The 24214-nt window shown below is 37.4% G+C and overlaps 1 protein-coding gene across 3 annotated transcripts in view; it reads left to right on the forward strand.

The window, feature by feature from the left end:
* TMEM200A (transmembrane protein 200A) overlaps nt 1–16170 on the forward strand; it is a 52790-nt gene extending 36620 nt beyond the window's left edge. For 2 of the 3 annotated variants that reach the window (XM_002192992.7, XM_072926898.1), the window contains one exon: nt 12996–16170. In XM_002192992.7, the coding sequence (XP_002193028.4) occupies nt 13012–14487 (1476 nt within the window). In that variant the 5' untranslated portion in view covers nt 12996–13011 and the 3' untranslated portion in view covers nt 14488–16170. Of the gene's footprint in view, nt 1–9722; nt 9953–12995 lie in introns of those variants that run through there. The other variant, XM_030267900.4, reaches the window with a different exon arrangement.
* The last annotated feature ends 8044 nt before the right edge of the window (nt 16171–24214 follow it).

Consider the following 24214-nt stretch of genomic DNA (forward strand, 5'->3'; position numbering starts at 1 on the left):
TGCATGATCTAGTTCATCTTTCTGCATGCTCCTCTACCTCTTTATTCACTTTGTGTGGTCCTCAATGTTTGCAGCTCTATCAGCCACTATTTCAAATGTCAGGCTCAGTTAATGAGCTCAGTTGTACAGAACCTTTTTCTTTTGATATTTGCTCTGTTAATTCTTGGTCACAGTTTTAGAAAAAAAAAACAGTTGTCCTTTTACTTTATCAGGTAGTTGGCTTACTGTATGGTTACTGCACTTCTTTCATTGCCATTAAAATAGTAATTACTCTTTTCACATTTTAGTCACATAATGAATTTGAACTCTTGTATAAATATATACATATGCACACTAATCTAGCTGTCTAACCCATTTACTTTACCCATGATTTTCTAGGAAGTGCCTTTTCTGCAGAATCAAAGCCCTTGAGGTTTTTATAAGGAAGTGAAAGAGCTTAGTACCTGTGTTCAGAATCGGCGCATTATGACAACTTCTCACAAAACTGGAGACTGGTTGCACTTCAGGCATGCTCTGGTTGGACTAATCTGGACAGTCCTGACTGTTCCATAATGTCTGCTATATTTTAAAGCTGCCTCTTACTCCATACTTATATTAGCACTGCTGCCATATTTCCTCTAGAAGTAACGTGTTAAATTGTGACCTTTGAACACAACTGTGGGGAAAGAGGAATCATAAATAAAGATTTGTTTAAAAGTGTTCTGTATATTTGCTGTGAATTTTAGTGAATGCCTTCAAATATGCATAGATAATTTTAGTGTTGCTTTTACTTGTTGCTTTAACTGCCTAAATAAATCTATTTGAAGTAATTTGGCAATGTGTTGCTAGCCTTCTACTGAAAAAGTAATTAACTGGTGTCATTGTATTTCACTCTTTCCCCTACACTCTGAACTGAAAACTTTATGGTGAGCTGCTGACAGCTTCCTGTAGCTACACTTTCAGCTTAATCCTCATCTCCCAATTTCTTCTTCCTGTTTTGTTTTACACAGAGTTGGCAGTTTTGCAGTAGTTTCCTAAAAGAAAGAGTAACTCATACTGTATCTGTTTTCATTCAGTAGTCTACTAAGTTTTACTGACCCTTACTTTCTTTTCTCCTCAGCAATGTGTTCATAAATTTGCCTAAATGTTTAGACATGCCAGACTGACTGATAGCTACAAATGTTCTGTGATTATCTGAGAAGATTCCAAAGCCAGAAATTTAAATTTCACAGTAACTGGAAAAACCTGACTATATTTTCTGTCATTTGGACTTTTAACTTCTTGTTGGAATCATCTCTTGATAGTTTATGCTCTCTATATTTGTATCACAGTTTTTAACAAGGTGCCTCAAACAATCATGGTTATGCATTCACTTTAGATTAAATGTGCCTAATTTGTAAGTGCTTGATTCTGTACATTATACTACTGGCTTTGTGTAAAACAAGAGAACATTCATTAATATACACTGATATTTATCTCTTTAATTAACAATGACTATATCCAGGCTAAAGCAAAGTAAGTAAAACATTTATAGCATGAGGGGATGTAACAATAAAGTAAATGAGGACCTCAATGAGCAAAAAAATGACAAGTCTTTGTGAAGAAATTGGAACCTATAATGCATGCTAATAATAGTTTGCATCTCCTTCTAAATTAAAATGCTAGCTAGCATCAGTCAGTGTTGACATCTGTCATGATCATATGAGTCAACTGAGATAATGTTTTAAATTACATGGGCAATTACAGGGTAGGTCAAATATGTTAAATCACAGATATATAGGCTTTACAAGGAGGGCACTGAAAATGCACAACACAGCAGATAAACCAGCATATTATCAGCACTGCATCCATTAATAGGTCCTTAACTAGGGCACCAGCCTTAGCTAGCATTACTGTTGATCAGTCCTCATGTGCGAGAAATATTCTAATTTTCCTAAGTCCTGGCAGCTTACTGTTCCACAAGCTCTCTGTTAGGAACTCAGTCTAACTGGAACCACTGAAGGGAGGTGTTTTTCTGCAAAATAGCACGTCAGACATATGGTGATTCGTAGAGGTAAAATGAACTAAGAGAAATTCAGCCATATTTCAGGGGACTCAGTCCCATGGATGAGCTGTGTATGTTTAAAATGTAGGGCAGCAGTATGGAGTGTAGCTGTCTGAGGTGAGGGAGGCAGACCTTTTAAGGGTCACAAGTTATGTGCTGTATGTGAAGTCCCATGTGTGAACAAAACTTGGACATTCTGGAAGCAAGTAGAAGTGAGGAGGTAGCAGTTATTCTGTTCTGTTTAGCTGAACTTTCTTCATGTACTACCAAGGAATTGTTATGTGTTTTTTTACCTATAACAGAATTGTTTGGCTTTAACCCCCAATAATGTTTTTGATGGTAGAATAAAAAAAGGAGTTACTATGCAAGTCATGTATCCCGTGTAGGTGAATTCTGCTACCAAAGTTTAAGATTCAGTTCCAAAAATTGGCCTACAGTGTTTCAGCATGTCTTTCTCCTAGTATCTCACTGCTCGTAGATTACTTTGCTCCTAGTAGGTTCCTTCTGTTCACAATACCCTTAGTTTTGGGTACTACTAAGAGAGTGCATTATTATAATGCAAGTAATAATGGAGCTGGTTACAATTATGGAAGAAATTGTTTGTGATGGATAATTTGCGTAAAATAAGTGGCTTCATATTTACATTTCTGTTGTTTTACACATGTGAAATAGTAATCTGTGTCTTGAAACTGCTGCTCTTGTATGTACTTTGTAACTTGTGTTTACCCATCAATAGGCTGAGTAGCAGTGTGGATGCTTACAGGTTCTGATGATGCCCCCATGTGGATGTCTGGCAGGATCATTCTAGTCTGCAGTTGAAGACATAATTGAGGTTTACTGTTAATTGACTAATAGTTTGTTTCTGTGTCATCCATAAATGGACAAAAAACTTGGACTGTGTGGTATTTCAGAAGTATTTTTGAACTATGTTTTCCATTCTCTGTGAAATAGTGCTTGACTATCCCTTTTTTTATCTAGCATTTGAAACTATTGTTGACATACTAGAAATAGCATCATACTAACTAGTTTGCTTATTTTTGTGGGATTCTTGAGATCCAAGAAAATGTTCACTCCATTATTAGTGTCCTAATAATAGCTGTGATATGATAGCCTAATTGATTTTGCTAACATAGGATAACCTAAACCTCATACACTTATTTTTCCACCCCTGTGAACGAATATAATGGTATTGTAATTGAGAGTCCACCTGTACATCTGAATCACCAAAAATTAGTGTTAAGATGCTGGAACTGTCTTTAAATGTGACAGCTCAGGTACTGTGACCTTGCCAACTATAACAACAGAGACCTTTGGAGGGGCTGATTTGTGTTGCTACCTGGCAGAGTAGATTAACTTGCATGAAGGTCTTCAGTGTAAGAAACATCCTAATGCTGACCCGTGTTTTCAGAAGAAAATTCAGAAGGAAATGACAGACAAGGTGAGGGTGATGGTAGCTTAGGACCACACTTGTGCCATGGCAAATGTTTCTCTTGGCCATATAAATTCTCACTCCTTATGGCTGGGGTGCTCAGGGACCCCACATTCCAGTTCTCCTTCTAAAGGCACCTTGCATGGACTTTACTAATGATATGGAAAGAAGTTCCCTACTGGTGGAGGGGCCTGGCACTCAGGACACCTCAATTCCCAGACAAGTACCTTGACCACTAATTTAAAATTAAATGGCCAGACTTAATGAACAAGTGGCAGGACTAGGTCTGTGGCTTTCACAGTTACTTTTTGGTCCTAGGTCCTTAAGTTCTGTTGAGCACTTAACGTAATTTTTGTACCTCTATCACACACTGAGATCTTCTAATACAATTACACAGTATAGATAACTAAGTACTCTTCAGGGTACTCTTGCATTATTTAGACTCTTGCATTATTTATGTGTAAAAAATTGGTACAAGGTCTTTTGACAGTACACACGGTGTGCTAACTCCTGCTCCTTTGAGTTTGCATGTTTTATAGAACAGGAAGTATTTTCTAGGTCAGGGCAAAAGTGTTGCTCAGACATCTTAGTTGTGGAGCAAATAGGTTTGATTTCATATCTAATATGGATTTTATTTAAGCCTTCTGTGAAATACCTGCTCCATTTTGTTCCTGGTGCTACTTGATCTTACAGTCATTGGACTTGTTTGCAGTGGGAAATTACAGTTGTTACAATCTGCAAATTAACTTGATTAACTGAGCATGTAGTGCAGATAAGGACATTTGTTTGGTGTTTGGTTTTTAGAGATGCTTGCTTCCTACATTTGGTGTGTGTCCAGGCTGGAGAATTTGCCTTTTACTAAATCAAGTTACATATTGCTAGTTAAGCTGGATGATATGTGAGTGTAAAATGGTAGCCAGAGCACCCCAGCATTGCTGTTCTTTTACCTCTACACCAAGTGTCAGTCACTGTCTTATTCAAAATTTTGTGTGTAAGAATTGAAGAAGCAGCAATTATAGGACTTGAAAATGAAGGTATTTCCTAACACTTCCAATCTTGTTTCATGTTTTATTAGGAAACTGAGCTTATCTGGAGTGCTGAACCCTGGAGTGTTTAGTCACTTTTCCTTTGCAGTAGATGACAGAGAGCAAATCCTTTACTCTGCTTTTACACATTTAGTCTTTCAGAAACATCTAGAGACCTTTATAAAATTTATGTAATGACTTGTGGTTGACAACTGGTCTCTGATCTGCATTGTGTGAACTTGTTTCACAATTTAAATTAGTTCTGTGTATTTTAGATTTCAGTTGTAGGGTTGATAGGCTGCAGTATTACCTCGAAATTTTCAATTTCTTCTAAAAGGGGCTCCTTTTTCTTCTTGGTGATGTCTAAAATATAAAAACTAAAAAAAACCCTGTCATTAAGGGCAGTTGTCACCTTGCTCAGTTTAGGCTAAAAAAATCCTAGCTGTTTTTTAGAAGAAAAACTCTTACAAACTGGATAATGAAAGAAAATAAAAGCAGCAGTAAAACCTTGTTATCCAGTTTTTATTTTTCTGTGTGCGTATTCTGAAGATTTTTTTTTCCTCTAGGAAGAAAATTAAAAAACTTTAATTATCAATTGCATTTTAAGCAACTATTCTTCAAATAGTGTAAAGCTACTTGTCATTTTTGTTTCCCTGGTATTTTTTTAGCTCCTTGCTTTTTGCTGTCAGTCTGTAATAGATTTTGGAACAAGATGTGATGTATATGTGCATAGGAAGTGGTAATTTTTATGCATAAGTAAAGAAGGTATAGGTGCACACTTCCAAAAACAAGCTGCAGCTCTGAATTTACTGATAATTTAATACAGTGGATACAGAGGTTATGTAAGCATTCCACAAATAAGTACATGCAGTGCCTGAGATCTTGTGTTTCTTTAGTTCGTCATCTAGGACTTTAACTAAAATGGTACAGATAGAGAGAGACGGCTGAGAATTCAGGACATCACACATGGCAGTGGTGAGACAGGTGGGTTTACGCTGTGTGAGACAGGTGTTTTGTAACCTGAGAACATTCTTGATTCACTCTATAATGACTGGGAAGCTGCTCTAGACATAGGAGACCTGGCAGCAACCTCGTGTTTCGTGAGTTTTACATTGGTAAATTCCTCGACTTCTGTAGACCCACACCTGCTCTACTGCAGTGTGTCAGCAGACAGAGCTGTGGATGGAAATTTAAAAGTGAGTTCAACTGGGCCAGGCAAAAGCTGGCAGACCAAATCTAGGCCAAGTCATAGAGCAGCATCTTGAAAATAAAATACAGAAACTCAGGTTCCTTCTTTCCCTCTTTGATGTGTGTTCTGTGCTTTTGTGAGTAGCTAACGAGCTCTGTGTAATGCTGCCAATATTGAATGTTGCTGATTTTGCACAGAATTACAATAGGTGACCCGCTGAAAGGATCAAGCTGAAGGAGAAATAATTGCAAAGAGGATAAGCAGCTCAGGCATTCATCTTTATGCAGTATTGCTGGGTTTTCACCTTACATTTGACCTTGGCAAAATAGTTGGAATAATTAACGTATATGGCAAATATGGTAAGTGGTGAAGTAATTCAAAAGGGATTTTTTTCGCTGTGATTTAAAGTATGGAGTCACAGCACTCCCCAAAGCTGAGTAACAGACACCTCACTTATCCTACAATTATATTTATCAGTATTTCTAAGTTCACAATTTTTAGTTCAAATTCCCTAGTTATTGCTTTATTACTATTTCACATTTGTTTAGAGCCAAATAAAAGCCCAGGTGGTTTCAAAAACAGAAGTTCCACATTAATAAAGTGTGAAGAAAGATGTTTGCAGATTGCAGCAAGTTCAGCATGGTGCTTCAGGGAGGCCAGGACCTGAAGCTGTCTTCTGAGAACATACTGAACTGAGAAGCTGAATCCTTCTTCAGGGATTCAGCCCTGAGGAAGAGGAGGCTCTGGGAGGACAAACCCCCAGTGCAGAGGAGTGATCAAGAAGCCAGAACCAAGCAGATGATCTTAGGACATGAGACAATGACACACACAAGAGGTGCAAACTGGATAAAGGAAGGAACTTTCTCTCCCTGAAGCAGAGAAAAAGATTTCTAAAGGACAGAGAGGGTTGTATTACTGCCAACAGAAACGGAATCCTTGTGATGACTTGGGTATTGATCAGTTGTATCTCTGTAAGAAAGGTCTGGTCCCTGTCCAGTTGAGAGAATTACTTAATAGTAATTACATACAGCTTTATTAGACTAGTTTGGTGGTTTGGTATGGGTTTCATTTCCCCCCCTCCAAATAATAGTAGAGGTTCAAGGCTTTCTTATTGTAATTGCTGTGATTTGATGCAATTTTATAACTTCTCCACTGAGTTGTTATGCAGGCAGTGTAAGAGCTTGAGAAAAGCTAGGTTAGGAAATTAGGTTACTCACAGGCATTCTTTTGTTTTCCTTGCTGTGCTTTAGTACAAGGCGGTGGACTGTCATAATGATCATGACTGAGAATGCCATGGTCCACATTTACTAATGAAACAGAATGAATTTGAGTGCAAATAGTTATTTAATATATCCACTATGGAGTCAATGTGTCTCCTTCAAATACTTACTACAACTGAAATTTGCATCCAATTCACTTTGATGGAAAGGAGCTGTGACCCTTTATTTATACAATGCAAAAATACCCTTTGTGTGTGCTTTAAAATGACATGGTATAGTTATAAAAATTCATATAAAAACAAGATTTTGTAACTCTCATTAAAACCTGGACTTGTTTTTTAAAAATTCATTTTCCCTTCTTAGTTTGCTTGAGTTCCCAAATTTGTATGGTAGGACAGTGAAAAAGTTCTGATGTGCCATGCCTAGTTGTCTTTCACAGATTCTGCAGAGGTAACTGCTGGGGCCCTGTAGTCTTGCTTCAACCAGTACAGTGCAGATGTGAAAATCATTGCCAGTTATAGATTTTTAAAATAACTGGATCACTGTCAGACCTCAGATTTCCCAACAGATGTGTCCTTAATAGCAAGCTTTTATTTTTCAGTTATGACTGCAAAGATTTGACTGTTTAACATGGTACTATTGTAAAGCAAATACAGACTGTTGGATACAGCTGTATGGTCTACCAACATCTAGGGAACCTTCTCTTTTAATGTCTGCAGTGGACTTTCTGCTTACTGGTGCCACTTGGACACCCTGGTGCTCTTGCCTTGCCTGACCTGTGGGCAGCTTCCCTTTCTTTTTTTTGTGCTGTGAAACCACTTGCACAATTTGGCCTGCTTCCACAATCTGATTGGCAGCCAGGAGGTTTAAAGGGCGTGATTAGTCCCTAAGCTTATCCCTTTACAGCCTAAAAGAGACACCATTAAAGGGGATTTGAACCCAAATGGGTTGGATTCACCTGGAGATTTCAAAGCTTTAATGTTTTAAATGTCACATTATTGGCTTTTGCTAGCATGACTTTGAAATGCCAGCTGAAATTACAAGATTTTTAGTGCCATATTCCACATGCTTTCTTCTCACCTATTATCAATGGAAGTGCTCTTAAAATACCCCATAATTATGAATGCAAAAGATGGTTCTTGCTTGCTTGCTTTGTTTTTTAACGTGTTCAGCCAGGTCATTTTTTGATGAGTGGATAGGAGAAGGGAGAATAATTTTAAGGTGGTTTTGTTGGTGTGCTGGGCTGTTGGAGGGGGCTGCTTGTTAAACTCTGCTAAATAAAAAACTGCTGCTAAATAAAATTGTAATTTGAGATGGTTTTCTCTGCTTCTTGTGGAGCGACTCTCTGTTGGCTATTGCTGTATTGTCTCTACCAGAATGATTAATCCCTTTGGGCCTATAAAGTTGGATATTTCTACCCTTGGAATAGAACAGATTGTACCAGATGACAGCTTCTATGCAGAGATAGCATATTGATACATACATTGTTCATCAAGAGAAAGTATAGATGTGTTAAATACAGCTTAATATTCATTTGTTTACTCAGTTACTTCTTCTATTTTGATTTTCTCATTTGCATTCTTGATTATGAGAAAAATTTTATGAGTAAACAGTCTGTCACCTCCTTAATTTCTGGGACTCTAGGTTTATCAAATGTGAAAGAAACTTTCCCTGATATTAAAATTCGTGTTCTTGTTGAAATTCAAAATTTAGTAATTTAAATGATAACAAATCAAATACTGCTGGGAAATAAATTTCTTAATAAGCTGAAAAAATCAGATAGGAAATGTTACAGTAATGGAAATCATATTCTGATTCTGATTACTGCAGTAATGTTTAATTTTTTGCTGATACACAAGAATTGAACTGTTCAGAAGGCTTTACATCAAGTTAAACTACAGGGAAATAACATGTAGAGTTCTGATCATTTCACATAATTCTCAGTCATATTTCAAAGAATAAACGAGAAAAAAGTTTGCTTCCTGTCTTTGCTGGGAATTTAAAATTAAGTGAAAGATCTCTGTATAATTCAAATTATTTTGCATGTATTCAAAAGACTAAGTTGTAGGTAGAAGTAAGAACTTATATAATAATAAAATAGTTGAACGAATTCAATAAGGCATTAGTTTTCAGGCATTTAAAGTAGAAGCTTCAAGCTTTAAAGCTTACTGCAAGTTGAGAGTTGATAATAGTTACTGAAAGATTAATTAGATTTTTAATAGTTAGGCCATCTCTGAAAAAAAAAAGTTACTTGGCAGCAGTACAGGTCATCAGGCAGGAAAGATGGGTATTAAGGTGGTGGCCTCTTAGGTCAAAGAGAGAAATAAATAGCAGTGGAATGAGAAGTTAGTTGGAGCTACTAGAACATGCTGAGAAATCCATTCCTTCCAGTTGCTCTGTGCTCTGCAGCCGCCAAAGGGACTGAGCAGAGCACTACCTGCGCTCCTGCCCTATCAACCACTTGACACAGTGGCCTAAAGTCCCTTTCAATTGCCCTGACACTGCTCTTTTCAATCTCATCACTGCCAGCCTGGAGCATCAGCAGTGGGCAATAACCAGAGGGCTGAATCAGCCCCGGGAGTCTCTCAGCAGTATCCTGTACCTGGGCCCCAGGGAGCAGCAGACCTCCCTGTGCGATGGCTCCAGGTGACATATGGGGCCCTCTGTCCCCCTCAGGAGGGAATCACCCGCTATGACAGCACTTCTTTTCTTCTTAATGTCCAGGGGTGGTGATTGCCTGACAGACAAAGTGTAATTGGGAGGCTCCCTGGGCAGATCATTTTCTTCTAGGTCCTCTGGCTGACCCTCTAGATACAGGGCCTCATACCTGTTCTGAAGTGGCACCTGGGTAGGTTATGGGGGTCTGAAGGAATTTTTATTACCTCTGTGAATAAGGACCCCATTCTACTCCCCTTCATCCACCTGGTGTCCTCCTATTGCCTGACACTGGGAGGCGTGGGACTCCTCTGACTCTGGGTGGGCGTCCCTCAAGAATGGAAAGGTGGAACTCCACCAATCTATTTATATTATAAACAGCATTTAATGAGCAGCACTCATATATGCCTGGTATGTGACAAAACTTAACAGATTTGCAGAATAAATAATATGTATCTACAAGGTCTATTGTAAATACAGTATTTTTTAAAATACGGTTTTCGTATTAATATGCACTTCATTGTAATTGGTTTGGTAAAGCTGTCAGCATGAAGTGAAACCATCTCATACCAATATGTATTTTAAAAATATTGATTTTATTAGATGCAGAAGAGATCAAAATTGTATTATTACAAATTATTATTTACAAACCTAATAGTGATTTTTTTTTTTTCTGTAAAAGAAAGTACAGTAATATTGATGGGAACTCAAGAAATAGGAAAGAGACTCTTCCTATGCACAAACTTGTATCTTTTGGCAGTCAGACTTTTTTCTCCCCTGAGCCTGATTTCTGATGCAGTCAAAAGGAACAGAGGAATATGTTCCCCTGAAATCACAGAATCATAGAATGGTCTGGAACCCAGCTGTGTGCCTTGAGAGATCTTACTTTCTTTCTCGCTTTCAAAAATATCCATTTCTGTCCTTCAAGTAATAGGTAATAATGAATTTGAGATATGGTTTCCCAGTTTCTGCAAAATTTGCAAATAAGAACTCTCTGCAGAAAGATAGCCCAAGATGTAATTCTTAAGCATGTTTTTATTTGCTCTGATTTTTGGAGTTAGAGGGGAGGTCTTGCTAGAGGTATGTTTAAAATATTTAGCAAGTAGATGTAAGCTTTTTCTGTTTACCCTTTGGTGCAATTCAGGTAGCTGTGATAAGCACAGAACAGTGTACAACATAACAAATCCTGCCAATAGGCACAGTGTAAATTTAGCACTAAACTGCTGCACCTGGGCACTTCCTTGGCAGCCCTGAGAAGGAGCAGAGTGGGTTTGTGTGTGCCTGTAAAATACCACATGAATGTGGAAACTCCTTGTTCACAACAAAGGTCTGGCAATTGTAAAAGATTACTGAAACAAACTACATTATAGCTAAATGATTTTACATTTCAGTAAAGATGTGCTGTAACGATCTTAATTTATTTAATAGAGAAAAATAATTATATTTAATTGAGTCATGACAAAATACAACATCTTTTGTAATGACTAAGTCCTGTTTATTTGTGCCCAGACATTCAAAACATTGTTTTACAGAATAATGAACTTTTGTTTATGCTGAAACCCATAATAAACATGTAAGAACATGAGAAATTTTGAAAGACTATAAATGTCAAATAATTTTCTTTGAGGTATTTAAAAAATTTTATCTTAAATATTTTTATGAAGCATTCGAGTCATTAATTTGCACTGAATTATGGAAATTGTCCAGGTAGCACCAAAAAGGAAATTAATTACGAAGTCTGAAATCTCCCAGAGAGATTATGAACATGAAACCTGAGAGTACAAGTGAAATTCTGAGATTTTTGGAATAATATTTTGATTTCTCTTGCAAAAATTCAGAAAATGCAGTATACTTATTAGCCTGGGCCTTTTCAAGTCTTTCCTTTGTAAAGGAAAGATTTTCCAGCAAGAGATGAAGCCTTCTATCCTTTAATAGTGAGGGTGCAAGGAGGGAGTTCAGGTTGTTAGTCTCTCTGTCTGTCATCTGAATTGCTGTTTCAAATTTCCTTCCACTTGGCCACCTATTTCAAATACCTTATTAATTTCCTAATCCAGTTCATAAATGGTGGGTTGGGCCAATTGCTGTTTGTAGATGTGCTTATGTGACACCTACTTGCAGTGCTGGAAATCTGTGATAGTGTCATGTCATAACAGAGTCTGTCTGTTTCTCCTAACACATGAAATCTATTTTTTTTTCTCCCAGAGGTACACTGCTTAAATTTAAAACAAAATTACAAGTTTGAGAGATCTGATGAAAATTACTGCCTGTGAATGGCAAGCAGTCACCAATTTGCTTTACCTCTACTTTGCAGCACTTCTATTTGTTCACTCAGTCCCACTTTAGTTTAGCTTCTTAAACCACCCCCGGCTTTGACACTGAACCTTTTCCTCTGCAACAGGCTGTCATCCTTTCTCTATCTCTGAGCATAATAACACTACCAAAGAGGACATAATTTTTTCATACCTAACTTAGAGTGTCTTAATTTTACTCGATGTCAGCTCTCATGAATTCTAATACTAGTTAATTAAGTGCAGAAATGATTTTTGAATCAAAAATGCCTTCTAGAATAGAATTATCCTGAACTATGTTGTTCCATTTGTTAAGATTGCTCATAAAAAACTATCAAATATGACTTTCTCTTTTAAACCCTTGCTGGTTAATATTTCTCATGTAACAGGCAAACAGGTACCAAAGTAAGATAAAATGAAATAAAATTTCCTCATAAAAACTAAGAAAATTGGAAATTATTAATTTGAAATTTATGAAAATTTATTGTCTGATAAAACTTAACTGAGGTTTTTGACCTGTAGTCCAAGAGGAACGAACAAAGGAGGAAAAATATCTAGATATGTGAAGATCAGCATTATTAAGAAAGGCAAAACTGATTCTTTAGCTGAAACTCAGGAAATCTGAATAGACTTGATAAAAGCTTATTTAAATGCTGTAATAAATATGTATGAATATATGCTGAAATCTATCAGGAAAGATCTCTTGAAGGGGAAATGTAGAATGAACTGTAGTCACCGTCATTGTGTCTCAGAAGTTTTAAAAAGAACTACTAGCTAAAGTGCTTAAATTATCAACAAGGTAATAATACATTATTGACTTTGCTGCAGACCAGTCCAGAGATATATTACCTGGTAAGACTTATGGATATTTTGTCTGTATTCCTGATATATCACTAAGAGCACTAGCTTTACTGTCTGTATCACTGATGGAAGCTTTATTCTCTATATTTAGAGTGAAAAAGGACTTCTGGAAAATCTTTTTTTTTAGCATACCATGTGAATTTTGAAACTGTGGCTATGTCACAACTGGAGCTATAGTAGTAGCTTTTTTTATAGTCAGGAGTGTTTTAATTATCAAGAAATATTTGCGTATTAACAAAAAGCTATTTAGTTTTGTAGAGACGACGTTTGCTTTCCTCAACATTTCTGCTTCTTTTTTTCTCCAGGGCACAATATAGAACTATGATAGCAACCGGAGGAGTCATAACAGGACTGGCTGCCTTAAAAAGGCAAGACTCTGCCAGATCTCAGCAACATGTAAATCTTGCTGGAGTACCAGTTCCTGAGGAGAAGAAACCCGTTAGGCGCCGGCCCAGGACAGATGTGGTAATTGTCAGGGGCAAAATCCGTCTCTATTCTCCATCGGGATTCTTTCTTGTTTTGGGAGTGCTTATCGCATTCTTTGGAATTGCAATGGCCATCCTTGGATACTGGCCCCAGAAGGAACAGCTGTTAGGATCTAAAGATAATCCGTCTGTAAATGAAACCCGGACCCCGAGAAGCCAAGGAAGCATTTTGCTCCGCTTCTTTGAACAGCATGTGCACTCAGATAAGATGAAAATGCTGGGCCCTTTCACTATGGGCATTGGAATCTTCATTTTTATTTGTGCAAATGCCATTCTGCATGAAAACCGTGACAAGGAAACAAAAATAATACACATGAGAGACATATACTCCACCGTAATAGACATCCACACCCTGAGGATCAGGGAACAAAAGCAGCTGAGTGGTGCCTTCACTGGCTTGTTGGGGGAAGCAGAACTCCAGCACAGTGGGAGCTCCTGTGCATCACGGCTGGCTGCAAACACAGTTGCGCCTTTCTCTGGCTTCAAGAGTAATCTTAGAATGGATAGTTCTGCTGAAGAAGATGAGATTACCCTAAATGAAGATAGGACCACTAGTAGTCTCCTGCCACCTCTGCTGGCTGAGCAGTCTGGTTCAGTCTTTGGACTTTACCCTCACTCCAGCAAGGCTTCAGATGACAAAAACACTAACTCTATAAAGTGTGAAACAAAATCCATTGTATCTTCTTCCATTAGTGCTTTCACACTGCCAGTAATTAAACTGAATAACTGTGTTATCGATGAACCCAGTATAGACAACATAAGTGAGGACTCAGAGATCACCAGGAATCAGTCTAGAAATCTGTCAATGGATTCTCTGGCCATTCCACTAACTGATACCAATGAATCCTACAGACCAGCTGCTTCCATGCTGCCACGACACAATTCCTTTGTGGATACTCCATCTGATCCCTTCAAATCTTCCATGACTCTTGGACCAAGCTCAGGAAAGCTTTTATCTCCTGGTGCTGCCAGGAAGCAGTTTGGTTCCAACACATCTTTGCATCTTTTGTCTTCACATTCTAAATCCCTGGACTTGGACAGGGGTCCGTCTACGCTCACTGTCCAAGCTGAACAAAGGAAACACCCCAGCTGGCCCAGACTGGATCGGAGCAACAGTAAAGGCTATATGAAACTAGAAAACAAGGAGGACCCAATGGATAGGTTACTTGTGCCACAAGCAGCAGTCAAGAAAGACTTTACTAATAAGGAAAAGCTTCTTATGATATCAAGATCTCATAATAATTTGAGTTTTGAACATGATGAGTTTTTGAGTAACAACCTGAAGCGAGGAACTTCTGAAACAAGATTTTAATATTTAAATTGCAATTTAGAAGCTAGCATATGGTATTTTTTAAAAAAGCATTTTTCAGTGAGACTGTACAAGCCTGTTCTTAACCAAATGCTTAATAGCCCATTAAAAGTGGCTTGTGCGAACAGAGATCTTCGTCATTGTAATGCCAAGACTTTCTTGTCTTAGTAGCATTCAGCTGCAATACTGTACATTGTCATTGCTTGGACCATTTTGTTACTACTGATTCCAATTATTCCCAAGTCACTATCTCTTTTGTTCTATATACGCATGTTACTTTTCACCAATTTGACTCCAGTAGACTGCATTAGGAAAAAAAAGCTCAATTTGCCTGTGAGTTCTCTTGATTTAAAGACTGCAAGAGACTGAAAGCAGTGCTCCTGTGGTCTATCCTGTGGTCTAGAATGGGAAGTGAACAGGAGCACTTACTGGAATTGTGAAATCCAGAGCTTTATTCCTAGGTGTTGTCTTTCACATGCAGTACATCTCAGTAACTGCAGTCTTGCCATTGTCATAGTGAGAAACTTGTTTACATACTGGGGTGGGTGGATAGAAAAGAGTGGATATAATAAAACCATTTTTGTGAATTCACTGTAATTGATCAAGCTGAATGCCAGTGTTGTGAATTATTAACTATGCTTTGTACAGTAATCTTTCTACAACCATTGTAATTTAATCCTGTATTTCTGGAAAAGCATATATTAAGTAAGCAATCTGAATTTTTTTCTGGGACTAAATCTCTAAACCACTTTGATTGGCAGCAGTTTTAAATTCAAAATAGAAAGATTCAATTAAAATCTTAGGAAGATGATGAATGCCAACAGGATTTTAGAAACATGATGTATAATAAGATGATATTGTAACTTGCATCAGAAGACAATAATGGGGAATGAATATATTGCCTCTCATTTCAAACACAAGATGCTAAATAACTAGATCTCTATGTTCAAAATACTGATACAAAGCATACAATTCAATAAGTATACTAACATAGTATGAAAACCCCTTGCCTAAATTTTGATTTATATATTTCACATAAGTATTGGTGTGATGGTTTACCAAAGGCTTGGCTATGTCAATTTGCACTACAAGATTTTGCAAAAGGAATTGACATTTAAAACAATGTTTTTCTCAGCAAAGCAAGCTTCACAGTTGACAGTTGTATTGTTAAAGAAAAGGAGCATTGGAATGTGCATATCAGAAGGTTTTCATGTATTTCATTGCTGTTTAGGCCACAATCCTGCCATTACAGCCACGCTAGAGAATGTCCCTTCAAAGCTGCAAGGCTCACCCAAACAGGGTGTTGGTCTTCATTGGTCGGATTTGATATATTCACTTACCCTAAATACTCAGGAATTATTTTTAATGGCTTTTCCCAAAAAAAAAATCAAGCTCGTTGAAATGTTGTAATTTCTTAGACTTAGACTATGAAAGATCAAGGATAAAATACCTTCTTTTTTTTTTTTTTTTTTTTAATATTCAGCTCTGTATTTCAACTGCGCAGTGTTTATGTATCAGGAGCATTACTTGCTCGGTGAGTTGAGGCATAGTGTTAACTGTTAGAACCTCAAGCCTATATATTGTAACAGAGTTGGCTAAATATTTTGCTATGAAGCTTTTAATAACTCACTGGTTTGTGTTCTTAAGACATTTGCTATTTTTTGCAATAAAATGTCTCTCTTCACATGTCTGTTGTAAGACCTGTTTTTTCCTCTGTGATCTCTAATTTTATGTACCAAAGTATAATTGGGTATCATGTTACTGTACACAACATTGTGCCTAAATTTTTAGCCCACCACAAGATATTTCTTCATGAGTAATTGATGTCAGTGACATGTCTACACATGGAAAGGCTGAATGCTTTTTTTACTGATGAAATGTGAAATGTATTCAAAGTGGTTTTGCTACAAGAAATTTTGTGTAAAAAGAACATCATGCTCTTTTTAGTTTGGCAGTAAATATTATTTTCAAAATGGAAAACACCATTAAAGATTTGAGTGATGTAAGCTTTTTATTTCCTTAATAGCTACATTAAATCATAGCTTAAAAGACTTTCCACGTACTATCATATGTGGGAATGGTAGTTCCTTTGTAAGTATAGCAGGGGATGAGCTTTTAATTTTACCACAGATAGTAATTACTGAAAGATGTACTCACTTGGGAAAGGTTTACCAAGGTAAAGCTATCAAAATAGAGCCATATAGAGAAACTTCATGGCTGACAGACCTACTACAAAAATGTTCCCATATTAACATAAAATGAAGTATTTAATTCAGATAATCACAGGACTGTTGAGGTTAAAAGGGACGTGTGGAGGTCATCTTGTCCAACCCCCCTTCCTGCACAAGCAGGGCTGTCTCACCATGAGCTGGTTGCCCAGAACTGTGTCAAGATGTTTTTTGCATAACCCCAAGGAGAGTGACCTACGACCTCCCTTTGTGACCTGTGCCAGTGCTCGGTCACCCTCACAGTCAAAGAGGTTATCTAATGGTCATAGGCACCCTCCTATGTTTCACTTTGTGCCCATTGTCCCTTGTCCTGACTCTTTCCAGAGCCTGGCTCCTTCTCTTTTGTGCCTCCTTTGGGTATTTATACAATTTCCTCCTGAGCCTTCTGTAGGCTGAACAGTCCCAGCTGGTTCAGCCATTCCTCATAAGTCCCTTCATCATCTTTGTGGCCCTTCACACAATCGGCTCCAGTATGTGCATGTCTTTCTTGTTCTGAGGAGACCAGAACTGGACCCAGCACTCCAGATGTGCCCTCACCAGTTCTGTGTAGAGGGGAAGGATCACCTCCCTTCAGAGTTCATGCAGGACACTGCATAGTTTCATATTCCTTAGGTGTTTCCAACTCAAGCTTAGGTTGGGAAGACTTGTAGATGTTCAAGAGGCCTAAACAGTCAGACGTCAGAAATTGCAGTAGGGCAAAGATGGCTGTACCTTTGCAATACACAGGGGTATAGAGGATCCTTACAGTGGCAAAAATAAGAGCCATATGCTGTTGGCAAGTAAGGAACTGATAAAGACAAAAGCATGTCTTAAACTGTATCTTTAGGCTATAAATATCCTATTTCTTATAGGATATTTATATGCCTATTTAATGGCATTTTTAAATTTTGCTTGCCAATATTGATGTGCAGTACCACAATGAGTTTCTCAGATACTGCAGGGTAAAAAGCCAAAATCAGGACAATTTTGTCATCAGAGGAAACAATTGTGGAGCTGCACCACAAACTTTTTTCCTAGAATAAGAAGCTAAACCTTACATCTATTCAGAGGACCTATTATGGTTCTGCATCCTTTATATGTAGTTACTAAAAAAAAATCATTTAGATCATAAAACAGTGAGTTTTCTCCTTCCTCTGCCTAAGAGTATTTAAAAATGTAGTTTCTACTTCTTAGGAAAGCTTCTTAATCACTGCCTGTGGATCAGACTGATGGTTACCTCTGCCCCTCCTGAGGAAAGCACACTTTTTGGGCAAATTTCATCCGGAAATAAAAAGCAGCACTCTGCAATGATAGGGTTACAATGCTGGGTTACAATCTCTTCCAGAATTGCTTCTGTATTTTACATGAAGTGGTTGCTGGATAAAATCCTTGAAACAGGGCTCGGGTTCTTGACAGGTTGATAGTTTAACTACTCCCTGGTGATTCCAATTTACTCTCCCTGGGAGGCAACAAACCAAACTCTTCTTGCGGAGCAGTGCCAAGTGCAGCAGGAGGGATTGACAAATGCTTTCAGCTGCTCAATTGTACACAGTTTAATGGATGGGAAGGCATGAGTTTTCTCAGCAGCAGAAGGATTTTGGCACAGTGTTACTCATCCTGATGGCTGCCCTAAGGCTGGTACTGTGTAAAAGATGGAAGAGTGATCTGGCACCCTCGTTATGGTTTTGGAAGAAAGTGGAATTTTATGTTATTAACTGAGCAAAATTGTTGAGGTTGCCAGGTTGGGAGATAGACATATACAACTGTCCTGCCTCTTACATTACCTAAGTAAATTTTTTTTTTCAACCATATTATATTGCTTTTCTCAGATCCTAAGTTCCAGCATTGCTGGTCCTATAGTTCCTGCTGAGAGAAATTTGGGAAATAGGATTAACCTGCTGCAGCAGCTTCTCTCTGAGAAGAGTTTCATTCTGTTTATGGAGTTCCTGGATTGCTTTAGTCTTATAATCTTAAATTATTTCTTTATATGAGCTTTTTTCTAATCCTTAATCCTTTCCAGGAAATTCTGCCTTCATCTTCCCAGCACTCTTTTTTTTTTTTTTTTTTGTTAATTTTCCTACCAAATATGGTATTGTGATGAGCAATATAAATCTTTTAGCAAGACTGTGCATGTATATATGAGAGGGAAAATGGAATAAATAGCCCATTACAATGTAGGAGTGCTTCAATTAGTATGATTTAGCTACTCAAGGGCAAATTCATGCCCCTTGTCTAAATATTTTCAAATTAAACTCAGGAGCAAATTGATTGCAGTTATCACAGCTATTTGGTTTAACTTTCAAGTGACACTTATTAATTCCTCCATCCATGTTCTATGTATGACCATATTGGTTTATATTTCAAAATTCAGTATCTGAAATAAACCTCAAGTATTTTACAAATTCAGTAAAGCCCATTTCTTAATAGTATTACTTTTTTGAGTAACAGTTGGCAGAATTACAACTCTAAGTCTCATTAGGAATGGAAATGAGATAGTTAGAATACTTATATTATATATAATTATACTTATATTTTAGAACACCCAGCAGGTCAAGGGAGGAGATTCTACCCCTTTGCTCTGCTCTGGTGAGCACCTGCAGTGCTGCATCCAACTCTAGGGTCCCAAGGACATGGACCTCTTGGAGTGAGTCCAGAGGAGGCCACCAAGTTGATCAGAGGGCTGGAGCACCTTTCCTATGAGGAAAGGCTGAGAGATTGGGATTATTCAACCAGGAGAAGAGAAGGCCTCAGGGTGACCTAATTGTGGCTTTCCAGTACCCAAAGCTAGCATACTAGAAAGATGGGGCAAAACTATTTACAAGAGCACACAGTGACAGGACAAGGGGACACATATTCAAATTGAAAGTGAGTAGGTTTAAATTAAATATTAGGAAAAAATATTTACTGTGAGGGTGGTGAGTCACTGACATAGATTGCCAGGAGAAATAGTGGATGTCTTATTCTTGGAGGTGTTCAAGGCCTGGTTGAATGGGGCTCTGAGTAACCTGGTGAGTTGAAAATATCCCTGCCCATGTCAGAGGGCTTGGAACTAGATGATCTTCAAGGTTCCCCTCCAAGCCAAATTAAAAAAAAAAAAAGTTCATTGAAATTGAAATAAAGCATCTCACTGTATTAAATAAAAATCTGTATGTCTAATCTGTTATGTTGGTTCTAATTCAAGGTAGATAATGCTTTAGTGGAGAGTTGTCTACAACCACTGTGAATTGTCCATAGGAAAAAACATTAAGCCATTGTTTCCCCTTACCAGTTTTTATTCCAGCTAGTGTAATTATTCAGGATAGCATTCACAGAAACGTCTAATCAATTTCTGAATCCCACTAAGCCTTTCAGTTCACTGGTGTAATTTTGAAAACTACTGCAGATTAATTATGAGTTGCCAGTAAATATATTTCCCTTATCAGTTGGCAATTCTTGTCATCACTGTAATTTCATTGCAACAGCCAACGACTTCACTATTAAAAAAAAATTGTTCCAGGAGTAACCTCATATACTGTGCAAATATATTGATGTTTCTAGGGGTTTGTTTTTCATATTTTTAAAGAAATTAATCACTTAATTGGTCAGAAGTATCCTGTGATTCACCATCCAAGTTGTTTAGGATCTTTTTGTTCTCAGAGTAGGTTCCTACTTTGTAGGCAATACTGTGTCTGCTTTTGGCCTCTAAATTACATGTTTTTTTCACTTTTATTATTATATTCCATTTCATTCCATGCCATTGGACAATTCAGTTTTCCTTCTGATCTCTTTTATATTGGCAACACTTACCTACTCAGTGCAGCCCAACAGGAGTAGATCTGTGCTTGTTGCCACGGGCTCACTGTCCATCCTGGTTGCATTTTAGAGACTTTACTTGACTAGCTCATGCTTGGGCTGGTTGGACTGAACATCCTTTGATGATTGGAATATGTTATGGGCTTCTGGATGGTAGCTTCTCATTTATTTGCCTCTGAAGGGAGTCCAGTGTGTGCTGTGAGATTGCTCTTTGGGATGAGCTGAAGCGTGGTACATGAGGCCAACTTGGAGATTTATTTCAAAGGAGGACTACCAACCTCAAAAAAACATTTTGCTCAGCCACACCCTCAGTGACTTCTGAGAATTGCATCAGCACAAATGTACATTTTCCATAGATCTGATAATAATACCATCTGGTAAGTTCAGTTTCATGTCATCCTTTAAAAACCTCATTGATTATCTCCCTGAAGGCTTATACACACCCTACCAGCCCAATCTGTCACCTCCTCATTTGATACTCAGCATATTTTTCCTCCAAATTCTCTTTTCCCTCTTAGGTAATGATTTCACATGTGCTACTTTATGAAATGCTTTGCTTAACTCAGAGCAGATGAACTCTACTGCATGTTTTGTCCAGAAAATTATTATTTCAAAAAGAGATTCCAGTTTAGTCTGGCACATCTACTCTGCATCTTACCATGCTTCCTATTTTCATTCTAGTCTTTAGTGCCTTGATTTTTATTTTTCTGAAGCCTTCCATATGACCTGTATCTGACAGGTCTGCAAGTGGATAGATAACTTCTCCTTCTATCTGCAATTTCATAAATAAATAAATTTAAAGGATTACTACTTTTAGAATACATTGCTTTACCTCTGTCAGGTCAGCTGACTTACTGAAATCCCTTGCTACAATGTGTTTCACATGCCGAGTTCTTCTGTCTACTCTATTGGAGGTTATGTGCCCTCACACTGTGAGAGCATCCAGGCCTTGAATTTAGCTTTCTCATAGGTGAGGAGTTTCATAGCTTCCATTTTCACTGTTTCTTTCTTCCATTTTCCACACTTTCCTATCTCCCATTTACAGACTGTTTTTTTGCTATTGGTGACCTCTTCTTTGCCATTTCTAATACAGTTACCCTAGTTAAAAAAATGAGGCAGAGTAACCACTTAGCATACAGGCTTAATCTGGAACAAACCTGTCACTTTGAGTGGTTTTGTGGCATCAGTTGTTTCATTTTAGAAGGAGTTAAAGGGTGACCCAACATGGCACTTCAGGCTTTGCTCTGTGTTCCCACACTCACTGCTCTGCAGTATATATTTTCTTACTGTGTTGCCTCACTTGAGATGTGGGTGTTTGTTGTTTTTTTTTTTTTTTAATTTCATTTTGGTGACACTGTCATTAATCCATGTGGGTCTAGAGTTATTTCCAGGAGCTTTGTACAGTTGAGGTGTACGTTTCTGTGCTGCTGGTTTAAAAAAGGTCTGTCTTAGCTGAGACCCAAATCACCAGCCTAGCTGACTTCAATAACTAGTTTTCTTCTGAAACTGTCAAAATTTGTTCAGAAAAGAACAACAGTTAACTTGAAGTTCCAATATAATTTACCCTTTCTGTTTGAAGTTAATTGGATGAGCAATTATCTCATGAGCACTTGAGTTTCTGGGGGCATCTTGTCTACAATGCACACAGTGCTTAACAAGAGCCAGTTAGTATTTGCTACAGTGATTGTTTGTGGTAGAGATCTTTTGGCTCTTGTACCTAGGGAAATCTCTGCTCAGTTGTCACAACTACCATTTGCTCAGTCTTTTTTTCTGGGAAATAAAGTTTTATATAAAGTAAAGGTAAAAATTCTAGGTAAAGACAATATTTAACTTGGTTAGCAATTATCCACTTTTTAATTCAGTCACCACAGGAAAAAAAATTCCTGTGCTTCTACCTACTTATCTGGATTGTCTGGAAGTTTACAATATATTAATCCAATGTAATTCTGAAAACAATGAGCCAGATCTGTTATCCAAGATAAGAGTATAATTTTACTATGGCGACTGAATGGAATATAATATTTTCAGTAATAAGCTGTATAGTTTCCATAATACAGTCACAGAAGTTCATTTTTGAGTCTGTTAAACAGTTTTCATTGATATGCTTTCATAAATGTTATATATCACCGTACAGAAGCACTTCACCTAACTCTTTCCAAGGTGCAATTTTTTAGCATTTTTTGGAAATAATTATATTTAGTCACGTTTTATTCCACCTTAAAGGAATATTGCTGCAATTATTGTTGTGGTTACTGTCTGACCGCAATGACTAGTATCTCAATTTTCTTCATTGATTTAAATAAAAATATGTGAATGAAATATATGAAGATCACCTATCACACAGAGGGTACAATACAGTTAAACTCATCTGGCACCCGTAGAGAATTCATTATCATTTTAACATCAGGAAGCACTCTCATATATGATGTGAGCATATTGTGTTACCTCCAGCAAACAAGTGTTCTTTATTATCTCTTTATGAGGACTAGGAAGATAATTAGATTTATAATTTTATTACATGGCAGCAGTCTTTGATTGTTGCATAGAGGAGTCAGATGAATACAACAGATTAGGAGGGGTTAAGAATTAATAAAATGGACATTATATTCTCATTAAACTATACATTGTAAATCCATATACCTTATAACTAACACTGAAATGGAGGGCTCTTGCTTATTGTCACAGAAAACAGTCCTGATTATTCTACTAAAAAACCTCACCTGTTTCTTTTCCACTGAATTTTTGAATGAATGCTTTTATTCTCGTGGCATTGTTACCTATCTCACTGTTATCTAAGACTGACAGTTTTTTGCAAGGTTTTTTTATGCTTTATCTTAATACCTCATTTTACTCTGCACTTTCCTTTTGCAGGTAGGACAAGTTAGGGCATTTCTGGAAGCCATTAACAAGTCCCTGATATTTGCAGTTTCACCTATATCCCAGACTGCCAGGGGACAGATGGGCCTCAACTGATTGTGCAACTCACCCTGTCTTCGTAATATCACAGTGAATCAGATGAATTGTGATTTTGGACAGCATTAATAGACTAATGGTTTTTAGAAACATAACAGGCTGTAGCTTCTAATATCCATTCTGGTAATGAAGCCCTGTGAATCTATGGAGTACCTCTCTGTGATTTGCTGTCTTGTCATCTTTCAAACATCCAGTGTCTTGATTTTCTGTGAATGAGCACACCATTTGCAGAAATCACAATCTCTTCCTGAAAAGAGAGCAGAAAGTTTTCTTGATATATATTATTGGTTTGTCATTTATTCTATTCTGTTGCTAAAGGTAGACTTGGATGCTTTTTAATGACTAAGTGTTTATAACAGTCAGTTACTCTCTCCTCAGAGATCTGCAGATCTTAATTAGTTCATGTTATAAGCAGCTTTCTAGACCTAAGGCAGATGGGGAAAAAAAAAGATCCCTTAGCCCTTTAAAGTCTTACTGACTTCTGGAACATATTGAAAGATTTATTTTTGTAAATTAAATTATTTAATCTGAATAATGTGCTAGATCATGTATGCATATGAATTTACAGACATAGTCATGTATGTATATACACACAACATTTGTTATTAGATCTGAAAGCTGATCTCCTTCAGAGTATTCTGCTTTTGTTGCTCATCAGAGGAAACAGCAGGGTGCAGGGGGAATGGGGAGAGGAAGATACGTGTGTCCAAAATGATGGGCTGCCTTTATTTGTTCCTGCCTCGGTGGAAGTAAGCACA

Source organism: Taeniopygia guttata, chromosome 3 (genome assembly GCF_048771995.1).
Source record: "Taeniopygia guttata chromosome 3, bTaeGut7.mat, whole genome shotgun sequence".
Taxonomy (NCBI): Eukaryota; Metazoa; Chordata; class Aves; order Passeriformes; family Estrildidae; genus Taeniopygia; species Taeniopygia guttata.